General features: G+C 40.7%; 2 protein-coding genes across 3 annotated transcripts; one reads left to right on the top strand and one right to left on the bottom strand.

Annotated features, from left to right (window-relative positions):
* Positions 1 to 440: 440 nt before the first annotated feature.
* On the bottom strand, positions 441 to 3,186 carry LOC131062000 (cytochrome P450 720B2). 2 transcript variants are annotated; one of them, XM_057995843.1, is made up of 7 exons: positions 2,238 to 2,389; positions 1,920 to 2,160; positions 1,759 to 1,842; positions 1,575 to 1,653; positions 1,370 to 1,491; positions 1,139 to 1,257; positions 441 to 1,042 (listed from the first exon to the last, which is right to left on the bottom strand). In XM_057995843.1, exons 2-7 carry the CDS (start codon positions 2,019 to 2,021, stop codon positions 952 to 954), a joined length of 597 nt encoding a protein of 198 aa, XP_057851826.1. In that variant the 5' UTR covers positions 2,022 to 2,160; positions 2,238 to 2,389; the 3' UTR covers positions 441 to 951. The 2 variants fall into 2 exon arrangements, with proteins under 2 accessions (XP_057851826.1, XP_057851825.1); XM_057995842.2 differs by lacking the exons at positions 441 to 1,042; positions 1,139 to 1,257; positions 1,370 to 1,491; positions 1,575 to 1,653; positions 1,759 to 1,842 and adding exons at positions 2,502 to 2,832; positions 2,926 to 3,186 and having other exon boundaries at positions 2,018 to 2,160; positions 2,238 to 2,393.
* A 1,960-nt stretch (positions 3,187 to 5,146) lies between these two features.
* LOC131061999 (bifunctional levopimaradiene synthase, chloroplastic) lies at positions 5,147 to 9,403 on the top strand. Its single transcript, XM_057995841.2, has 15 exons — positions 5,147 to 5,316; positions 5,418 to 5,474; positions 5,586 to 5,671; positions 5,897 to 6,215; positions 6,346 to 6,529; positions 6,625 to 6,842; positions 6,932 to 7,052; positions 7,141 to 7,253; positions 7,367 to 7,599; positions 7,690 to 7,802; positions 7,904 to 8,002; positions 8,155 to 8,370; positions 8,451 to 8,589; positions 8,684 to 8,932; positions 9,053 to 9,403. The coding sequence occupies exons 1-15, from the start codon at positions 5,199 to 5,201 to the stop codon at positions 9,353 to 9,355; spliced, it is 2,568 nt and encodes an 855-aa protein (XP_057851824.1). The 5' UTR covers positions 5,147 to 5,198; the 3' UTR covers positions 9,356 to 9,403.
* The last annotated feature ends 1,529 nt before the right edge of the window (positions 9,404 to 10,932 follow it).

The raw sequence follows: 10,932 nt of genomic DNA, 5'->3' as shown, positions 1-10,932 counted from the left end.
TAAACAATTTTATATGATAAACTTCTTTTAATTTATTGTTGTTAGGTGTAGGTTTAGAATAGGAATTTGTTTTCATATTGCAACTAATGATAAATAACCATGAATAGAGCAAATTCAAGGTTGAATTATGTTGCCATAGTCGGAATCCATTAAGAACCATATGCTTAATTACAATATTTGTTAACATTTGCTTAAGATCTTAAAATATTGTAAAGGGTGACCCCCCTTGATCTAGTAGAGCTAGAAGTGCATGAGATTTCAATCCTTTGATTGAATCTCATTCATTGGCTATTGACCCAGAGATTTGTTGATTGAAATAGGCTAATTCATATGAATTTCCGAATAACTAGTCGGAACCACCAACACTGAGTACAAACAACTAGTATTATTACCGTGAATTCCCTTGACAAAAAGTGGAAAAACAATGGGAAAAAAACAAATAGAAAATCTGATGGTTGAAATTATTTCAATTGTCTTGCATCTTTTTCTATCATTATCAATTGTTGATTTTCACAAACAAATCATCCATTTCATTTTAGAATGCCTTTAGCATGATAAACTATACAACGTAGCATACTTTTTGTTTATTTTGATAGTTTGAATGAAGCACTAACTGCGAGAAGAATTAACATTTTGAATGCTTTAAAATTATTAAATCTTCATATTACTTCTTGTTTTACTTTGACGCACTCTATAGGAACCAACAAGATGAAGTTGCATGGGCCGTTCTATAATAGTTGGGCACAAGGACGGGAGTAAAATGACTAATTTGAAGTGATCTGGCAGGTCACTGTAGAGGGGAGAGACGAAGGGGAAGACCCTTTACCATATATGTGTATGGAAAGTAATGTAGATGATCCTTTTCCACTGCCTCCCACCTGATCATCCCGTTCTATAATAGTTGGGCACAAGGACGGGAGTTAAACGACTAATTTGAAGTGATCTGGCAGGTCACTGTAGAGGGGAGAGACGAAGGGGAAGACCCTTTACCATATATGTGTATGGAAAGTAATGTAGATGATCTTCTTCCACTGCCTCCCACCTGATCATCATCAACCGAATTTAGTTTTGGTAATACTAGAGTAAGAGTACTGAATGTCAAACGAAGAGAGTAAGATGAGGTTGCAGGCAGGTTAACCTGAATTTGGTAATGAAGCAATGGAGAAAGAGAGCCATCTCAAGTTTGGCAAACTGATATCCAGGGCAAAACCTGGCACCTCCCCCAAAACACAGGAACCATGGATCCTTGGAAAGCTCCTGCAGCAGCAACAACAACAAAGCAGCCCCGCTCATTAAATTCGTCTCTTGCGAGTTAATTAATTGTCAAGTCCAGGAAGAAAAACAGAGAGAGGTTGGACAAGTCGAATACCAGAGGAGGTTCGTGTTGCCAGCGCCATGGATTGAATGTGAGAGCTTCGGGGTAGTTTTTCTCATCCAGATGTGTGCTGTTCAGCAACACCAACGCTGCCCATCCCTTGGGAATCACAAAATCTGCACTACTACCAATCAAATTAGTGGTCAAACACTTATTATACTCCCTTCTCTCTCTCTCCCCACGCCATAAACATCCATACCTTTGGTTTTGATGTCTTGTGCCGTCTCTCTGAAAACAGCAGGCGCAACGTTGCCCAGTCGTAGAGTTTCCTTGATCACCTGCGGCCCACATCAAACACATTTTGACTTCAGTCAGGTAATCTAAAAATTCCGTTGGAGTTGCAGAGGCAGAGGCAGAGGGAGAGGGGTAAAAGGAGGACATACGCAATGGGTGAAATTCATGGAGGCGTAGTCGTCCCAGGTGAGCTTTCCATTGCCACTGAGGCGCACCAGGGCGTCATGCTCCGCCTGCGTAACACTACAATCAGCAATAGACTCTATATAGCATATCAAAGGAGGGTTTGTTTTGTTGTAGGAATGCTCACCCTCATTTCCTTCAACGCCCGCGGGCTGTCAGTGAGAAATTTTACAGCAAAAGTGAGGGCTTTAGAGGTCCTAGTCTCGTAAGAGGCAACGAAGAGAGACATTATCAACTCTGCAATGACCTCCTCGGGGAACGCGGCTTCCTTCAAAAGGTGAGTCAACAGATCACTGCGGACCGCTTCTGGATGCTCCTTCCTCTCCTTTATGCACTCGTTTATCTTTTTGTGCAGCGTTATTCCTGGCCTGCCAAATTGCAAGGTAATCTCAAGACCTCACAAAATTGAAAATACAATTACGACTGACGAAAAATGAGCACTCACCTTGATTCCCTTAGCGAAAGGCGAGCCCGGAATGTTGATGGGCATGGTTACGATCGCCCCTGCCAGGTCATGAAGAGCCCTAAGTTTGTCGATTTCTTTCATATCGTTCTCTAGATTTAAGTCGAGCAATTTCTTTGCCATCAAATTCAAAACAACCTGCGGGAATCCAATATTATTGATGATGAGAGGTGGGGGTGGGGATAATAAATTCATAAAATCTTTTGCTGGCTACACAATCTTGAATATTGAAGAGGTGGGGTTTGCCTTATGGATCTCCTCCCGAAGATGCAATTCTCTGTTGTGGCCCTCCCACTTGCGCATTCCCAAATCAAAGATGTTCTGGATATAGCCAATGGATTCCGAGCTCAGCATCTCGGCGCTCAAGAATTTGTTAACAGTTCCATGGAGCTTCCTCTGAAGTTCGCCGCGCACCGCCAATATGCTGAATTTGCCAATGATGGTTCTCATTGACAGCGGGTATTTGGTATGGAACAGCCTTCCCTCGTTTTGCAGCACATATTTGCTGAACTCTGGATCCACCGTCACCACCGTCTTTGAACTCCCAAACAAATTCGATCTGAACACCGGGCCGTATCTGGAAATTCCCATTCCTATTCCCGATTAGAGACATGATTCAAAATGCAGGTAGCAGAAAGGAAAAAGAGGGAAGGAAATGACTAATTATTACTTGCGCTCGTGGTGGTCGACTAACTTTCGAGGGTTGTGAGGGTTGTTGATGGCTCGAAGGAAGGTGATTGTCTCTCCGATGAGCGGCCATCCTGTGGCCCCCCGCGGCAGAGGAAGGTTGTAATCTTTGTAATTTCCATTTCCGTTTCCACCAATCGCCCACCACGCCAGCGCTGCAAGGGCCAGCGTGAATGCCAATGCTAGCACCATCAACCCCAACCCCATTTCTTCTTCCTTCTTCCTTCTACCCACTACTCCTACTCCTACTCCTACTCCTAGTGCTGCCACGCATCTCTTGTATTAATATCCCCTACAGGAGATTCCCCACTCTTGTCTTATGTTTGCCCTTCCTCCACCTACGTCTCCGGGATTCTTCAAACCTTGAACTTGACAAACTTGAGACGCCCCGCCCGATTCCCTGGATTTTTGTATTGATGTCGTATTACCTAGCAACAAGCAAGCGATATAGGTAGGTAATATTCCTTTTTTTTGTCACAATATTTGTTTGGAATCAACCAATAATCCATGCTCACGATATTCCATATAGAAGGAAAAGCACAAATCATTCACGATCTGCGTGCTTAACGATGTCATTCACATTTTGTTACTCTCGTAATACGAAAATACAATTTACCTTGCAGAAAGTATTTATTTATTTATTTTGTGGGAGATTTTATATTCATTATAAATCATTTTTGTTTGTTTATCTTTAGGCTCTAATTTTTTTGATTAAGACTCAAAGACTAAAGGGTATCTTTCTACCAAAGTTGTTTGAAGCATAATCTCCACCTCATCCCTTATGATGTTAAGATCTTTATACATTAGACTTAACATTTTATGCACTCATTCATATAATCATTCAACTTCAGTGATAGACAATAAAAGACAATAAATGTTGTGATTAGTATAAAAAATAAATGTATTTAGTTTTTAATTTGATGATTTTTTTTTTAATTGTAGATAGGCACAATCTCAATTTCACACTCAATAAGACTTGATCCTTAGTGGACTTATTAAGAACCTTTCAATTTCACTAGCAAACCAAAGGTCCATTGACATAGATGTTATATAGTTTGTTATTATATTGTAATACGAGGATCTATTAATTAAAAGTTTTAAAATAATGAAATTTTTATCAATTTTAAGATTGTGAGTACAGATCCAATCTTTATGTATGTGTAGGTGAATTCTATACTTCCAAAAATTAACCTAGATTAAAGACATGGACTTCACTTGTGGAAATGATCTTGTAAGCTATTAGTTTGAAAATCAAATTGGAAGCACATGCAAACTGAATTTTTTTAATCAGACCAAACCAAAGTAAACCTCAAATAGAGTTGACAAAGGAATTCAAAAAAATATTATCAATGCAACTCCAATGTGAATATTATTTGCTCTAATAGTTGATTTTTGAATGTAAGACACTTTGCACAAAAGATACCTATTCTGGTAGCATAGTTAGCAAAGATGAATGGATGAGAGTACATCTCAATTTAGAAAATTTCAGGGGAGCCAATATACACTTGAGGATGAATGAGAGGACATCCCTACAATTAAGGAGACAATGGAGGTTTATGATGGAGGTTATTGGAATGTGAAGGGTTAAGATGCACTTACAAAAAATAATAAGTAGTTGTACCCACAAGCTTCAAAATTTGGTGGAGAGGATATAAACATGTGTGAGGTGGAAATTAGTTGTAAATAATAATAAAGTCATTTAATTATGTGAGATGCAAAAGTGGCTATTTAAATACTAAGTAATGCAAAAATTTAATTAGGTAGGGGACATTAGATGAAAGGGATTTGACTAGGCAATGAAATTATTTGGTTGGTAAGGATAAAAGTGTACTAAAGAATATTTAGGTCTCTATGTTTTGCTTCTTGTTGATACAATGTTGTGACTAAATGACAGTATGTCAAAAGAAGAATTAAAAATAAGATGAAATGAAACTTTAATGATAGGTTTTCCTAATCATTCAAAAATGATAAAAGTGATTTCCCCACTGATTTTGTATCCACATAAATCAGCCAAAATTATTAAATAATAGAATCATTAAGAACGGATTATGTAATCATGGGAGATACAAAAGTGTAGTTTGTAAGCTTAAAATATTAAAATGTGGATCAACGAAATATTATGCAATCGTCCGAATGGGAATCTAATTGGTATTTGGCGGGGCATGCCCAGTGCAGCCTTGATAAAGGCCCCTCCTCCTCCTCCTCATCATCATCTCATTTGAAAAACTCTTCATATTAACGTGAGACATTGTAAATATGCTCCACAGTTTGTGTCCGCGGCTCAATTTGGTTTCTAAGCCTAGAACTAAATCCACACAACACCTTTCCAATGGTTGCCCGCCTTTTACAAACTACTCGCGCGCAAGGAGTTTAGGTAGGCACTATTTTTAATTACCCGCCTCTCTTCTACTTCTAACTGCTTCTAATCCTCCGACTCAAAACTTGATCACTATTGATTCTTTCAATTTTTTGCAGATTGCCACAACATGCCATCTTCTGTTATTGTTGAAGAGAATGCGAAAACTCTTCACGGTAACACCCACCAGAAAATACCTATCTTCTGGTTTTTTTTTTCAGCTTTTGAGTATAAACTTCTAAACTTTTCGGGCGATAAATAATAATTCAGGGCCATCATTGTTGCAGCTGCAGCGACAGCGCATCCGGAGCCTAAAATCTATCCTAATGCCGGGAAGCCAGATTATGTTCATTCTAATGTAAAATTGGAGGAGGTATGAATTTATTTAGGTTTCCCTTCCCAATTTAGACGGATCAACATTTGACAGTACATTTGGAGACCTGTAGATTTCAAATTACATTTATCAGCAATTACTGAGATTCAATTTGTCCCTTGAAAGATGTTGAACCTGAAAATTTCGGGAGGAAATAAAAGATATTCAGTTAGATGTAGCAAAATTGGGAGATCAAAAAATCTAATTGACTGTTAATTGTTTCAGGCACCCTTGGCCTTGGATGAGATGGATAAGCGAATAGAGGCATTGGTTGCGGAGATAAAAGAGGTGTTTAATTCAGTGGAAGATGGGGAAATTAGTCCGTCTGCATACGATACTGCGCGGGTAGCGAGAGTGCCTGCCATTGATGGCTCCGCCGAACCCCAATTCCCCCAATTGCTGGACTGGATTCTTCACAATCAGTTACCCGACGGTTCCTGGGGAGAGGACCGTCGGTTTTTAGCATGTGATAGATTCCTCAATACTCTTGCCTGCCTTGTTACTCTCACCTCCTGGGGCGTTGGAAACAATCAAGTGCGCAGAGGTAATTTCAATTTTTCTTTTCTCGCCTTTCCATTTGGACAACGCCGATCCAGTACATTAAATTACCAATCAAGAATAAAAAGAGTTTTACCCTTAAATAGATGAAGAGTTTAATTTCTGGGCCATGGCAGGTCTTGATTTCTTAAGGAGAAATACAGAAGAAATGATTAAAGAAGCAGTAGCATTCGGCCATCATGGATTCGAGATGGTTTTTCGTGCACTGCTGAAAGAAGCCAAACACTTGGGTTTGGATCTTCCTTACGAGCTGTATATCATCGAGCAAATAAACGAAAAGAGGGACTCCGAATTGAAAAAGTGAAATTCTACCTCATTCTTTGCTCCAACTATTTGTGACGTGTCTTGTTTTAAGGCACACTTATAAACTGATCGAATAAGATTGTGTGAATTAGAACATCTGTTGAAGAGCTCCACACCCATCCCACAGCAATGTTGCAGTGTCTGGAAGGCATACAAGAAGTAGTCGATTGGAAAGACATCCTGAAATTGCAATCCAAGGATGGGTCTTTCTCAGGCTCGCCAGCATCTACAGCTTGTGTATTTATGCACACCAGAGATAAGAAATGCCTACAATTCTTGGCGGGCCTTGTTACAAAGTTTGAAGACCACGGTAATTGTTGTCTTTAGTATTCGCGCCTTAACTAGGAAAGATTATTGAAAATATTATCGACTTCTAAAACTAAAATGTTGGAATGGCAGTCCCCAGCATGTATCCAGTGGATATAGCAGAGCGTTTGAGAGCCGTAGATAGTGTTGAACGTCTGGGGCTTGAACGCCATTTCCAAACAGAGATCAAACAAGCCTTGGACTATGTGTTCCAGTGAGTAATATCATCTTCTCTGTTTGTGTTATTTCTTCTAAAACAACATTTTTTAGATTGTTTTTACATCTTCTCATTTGTATACTAGGTACTGGGGCGAAAGAGGCATTGGATTTGGAAGGGAAAGCCTGGTTCCAGATATTGATGTCACAGCCACGGGCTTCAGGCTTCTCAGGATGTTCGGCTACACCGTATCTTCAGGTATACATGTGTTTGTATGCAAATGATTTAGATGGGTACTCGATGCAAATTTAATCGAGTTTTTAACTTCCAGAACTAGGTCGGTCTTAATCTCTATTAACTTTAAATGGCAGACGTTCTACAAAACATTAAAGGTGAAGCTGAAGAACTCTGTAAGCTGTCTGATAATGAAAACGGAGCAGGAGTAATCGACATGCTGAGCGTGTATAGATGCTCACAGGTTAACTTTCCGGGAGAAAATGTAATGAGAGAAATAGGTGCATTTGCCAAAGATTACTTGGCCAAATCCCTGCAAAGCAACAACTTTTCTCAGGCCACGGCTATCAAGGATAACCTTCGCCAAGAGGTACTGCGACTCGCTTCCTTCCCTGAAATATTACTACTGAACTTGATAAGAATTGTAATGACTGGCGATTTTGCTTCCTCCTTTATCCAGGTTGAATATGCTTTGTTTGCTCGATGGAATAGAAATATGCCTAGGCTGATGACTAGAAATCACATAGAAGTGTTTAATCCCGATGACTTATGGCTGGGGAAGACATTATATCAGTAAGATACAGTTTCTGACTATAAAGGTTTTATATTTGTGTAGTCTGATCACATTTCTTTGTATTTGAGACCGCTAATCCAAGCTGAATGTACTCATGCAGAATGCCAAATGCGAGCAACAGCAAGTATCTAGAACTAGCGAAACTCGACTTCAACCGCGTTCAGGCTATCCACAGATCCGAAATACAACATATTAAGAGGTAAACTATGGAGCAGTTAAAATGGGTCTGCATTTATTTTGAGAAAAAGCAGTCCCTGTTATGAAGACAGAGCAAAAAATTTAATTTAATTTGTGTTTTTGGGAAGACCTTAGATGAAAGATATTGAGATGAGATTTATTGTGTTGTTAAAGATGGTACAAGGCTTGCAATTTCCCGCAGCTGGAATTTACTCGTCACAGAGAAGTGGCAATATACTGGACTGCTGCAGCGGTGATGCTTGAACCACAATACATCGATTGTAGACTGGCTTATGCAAAAGCCGGAATCATGGCTGTTATCACAGACGACTTATATGACACCTATGCAACTCTGGAACAGGCCAAGCTCTTCAACGAAGCTTTTGAAAGGTCGCGTTTAATCCCCATCTCACTTTATCCGATTAACGAATTCGCCATATTAACAATCTTATCTTTTGGGCTGGCTGCAGATGGGATCCACTGCAAATAGAGCATCTACCAGAGGACATGAGAATAGTTTTCATGGGCCTTTACAACACTTTGATCGATATATCTGAACGAACGCGGGAGGTCCAAGGACGTGATGTGCTTCCTTACCTGCGCCAAAAGGTAACTTGTTTGCATTTGGTCTTTTGGTGTTATTTCACTGGTTGTGTTTGAATTCGTGTGAGATGATGTGAAGTAACATTGAAATGTGGGTCAGTGGTTGGATCTGTTCTTGAGATACACAAGAGAAACAGAGTGGATGGAAAGGCGTTATTCGCCATCATTAGACGAATACTGGGAGAATGCGGTGGAGTCGATAGCACTGGGAGTAACGACCCTGACACCAATATTTTCTACGGGAGACGTTCTTCCTGATCATCTTCTCCAGAAATTTGACTTCCGGGCAGAGTTTCTCAATCTGGTCAGTCTCACAGGGCGTCTCATTAACGACGTCAGAACTTTCCAGGTGGGCCTTCCACTCCATGTTTACCCCCTTTTTTTTTTTTTTTTTTGCAGGTTTGCGTTTTGAGTATTAGGTATGTAGGTACTGAAGAGAGAAGTCGTGTATTTGTATTTATTGGATCAGGAGGAAAGAGATCGCGGGGAATTGGCTTCATGCGTGCAATGTTACATAAATGATCATCCAGGATGCACGGAAGAAGAAGCCCTCGATCATCTGTACGGAGTGAATGAGGACGCCCTTACCAATATGAACTATCACTTTTTAATGCGTTTAGACATTCCCAAGAGTTTCAGAACTCTTCTTTTCAACACGGCCAGAGTAATGCAATTGTTTTACAGGAACATAGACGGCTTTCTAAACGCCGCCGAAGAGATGAAAGAATTCATTAAAAAGACTCTCTATGAACCCCTTCCTATGCTCTTTTAATGAAATTCCATTTTTCAACGTAAAATAAAATGAAATTCTAAAGTCTTATTTGCGTCTTTGTGAATTTACAATTTTTTGAAGGTGAACACTACATATCTACCACATCTTTTTTTTCTTAATTCACAAGTTCTATAACATCTTTTTCTTCTTAATTCACAAGTCATAATATAAGTGATCTTTTCTTCTTAATTCGTAAGTCATAATATAAGTGATTAAAATGAGAAAATTATCAATGTATACTTTAATTTCTTGGAGGACAAAGAATCAAATTTTGTATCATTTACATGTTGGCATTGTGTTGTCATTGAAATCAACTGATATAGCATGGCAACCGACATGAGAGATTGTTGGCATTGCTGTCATTGATGTCAATTGGTTTTTGTGGTCATGGGATATCAACCGACATGTTAGAAGATGAGGTTGACCGATGAGTAAGTATTGGAGACCAGTATGGAATGCCAACTGGTGAGTGATGTGTTGGCAGTGTATGGTTGCCAACTGGTAAGCATGTGACCGGTAAGAAAGCAAAGAGGATCCATAGAGAATGTGCAGATTGTCACGGGGCTAGACCAGCCTGCTGCCCAAACAAACTTTTTCCTTCCAAAGGAGGTCCAACCTCATGCGGCACTGGCAAACCTTACTCGCGACTCCCATTGCAGACAAGCCCTTTCTTGCTCCCAGCCTACACTTTCCTTTTTCAAGTGTCCTATCCAATGCCTAACCACATTAACACACACCCCTGCGGAATAGAAGCACATGCCAACCCTCTCGCGAGTCTCCTTCATCCCGATGCTCCTTGCACTCCCTTCAAGTCCCTGGCTCTACTTTAGCACTGTCTTGTCGCACTGCCCTTGCACCCTCGGTACAAGCTTACAAGTCCCCTCCATGCCTTCGTCTCCTGAGTCCCGCATAAGACCTTGACTACTAACACTGACCCCATCTGAAACTCCTTAAGTCCTCTAGATCCAACTTTGCACACTCCTTGAGCATGCCCAACACTCCCACAACACTGGTGCCCCATGTTGGCCTCCCTCAGCTCCTCAGAACCCTCAAGCACCAAACATTCCTCATGGGACGACTAGACTCCTTGAGCTAGCTTCATGTTCATCCATCCAAGCTCCAACTGTATGGGCCCCTGACCTATGTCTACATGACTTCGTTGGTGAACCCTGTTCCATGTACATCCTGTGCACACTAACCAACTCCATGCAAACACCCGGTCTAAGCTCCTCGGACTCACAGATCACCTTGCACTCCTACCTGGGCTCCAAGCTCATCGCTCTATGATCCAACCCAATACCCTTGGTCGCTGAACTCTCCTTCAACTCGGTTGTGCTCCTAGAACAACTTGCTTATGGACCATGTCCCCATTTCGGTCATGCAACTCATCCATCTTTATCACCCTCTTGGACTTGCCTCATGGCTCGGCTTAACCTGAGCACACTTTCAGAACCTTGTCCCTATTGCCACATTTGACCCCCACTCTAGGGCTTTGAGATCTTAGACCTCAATGGAAATTCCACTTCAGGTAACCTAGGTGCGTGCCCAACACATCACCCCACTTGTTCCATAAGACA

Source organism: Cryptomeria japonica, chromosome 2 (assembly GCF_030272615.1).
Source record: "Cryptomeria japonica chromosome 2, Sugi_1.0, whole genome shotgun sequence".
In the NCBI taxonomy this organism is placed as follows: Eukaryota; Viridiplantae; Streptophyta; class Pinopsida; order Cupressales; family Cupressaceae; genus Cryptomeria; species Cryptomeria japonica.
Note: the sequence above shows the minus strand (reverse complement) of the source record. Positions and strands in the feature narration are given on the sequence as shown.

What these genes read in the sequence shown, in the direction of transcription:
- LOC131061999 (XM_057995841.2), top strand. Translation starts at nt 5,199, where the DNA reads ATGCTCCACAGTTTGTGTCCGCGGCTCAATTTGGTTTCTAAGCCTAGA. An exon ending in TACAAAGTTTGAAGACCACG is followed by an intron (nt 6,843 to 6,931) that starts GTAATTGTTGTC and finishes TTGGAATGGCAG; the next exon opens with TCCCCAGCATGTATCCAGTG. An exon ending in ACGACGTCAGAACTTTCCAG is followed by an intron (nt 8,933 to 9,052) that starts GTGGGCCTTCCA and finishes TTATTGGATCAG; the next exon opens with GAGGAAAGAGATCGCGGGGA.
- LOC131062000 (XM_057995842.2), bottom strand. Translation starts at nt 3,149, where the DNA reads ATGGGGTTGGGGTTGATGGTGCTAGCATTGGCATTCACGCTGGCCCTT. An exon ending in GTCGACCACCACGAGCGCAA is followed by an intron (nt 2,833 to 2,925) that starts GTAATAATTAGT and finishes GGGAATTTCCAG; the next exon opens with ATACGGCCCGGTGTTCAGAT. An exon ending in CTTTCGCTAAGGGAATCAAG is followed by an intron (nt 2,161 to 2,237) that starts GTGAGTGCTCAT and finishes GCAATTTGGCAG; the next exon opens with GCCAGGAATAACGCTGCACA.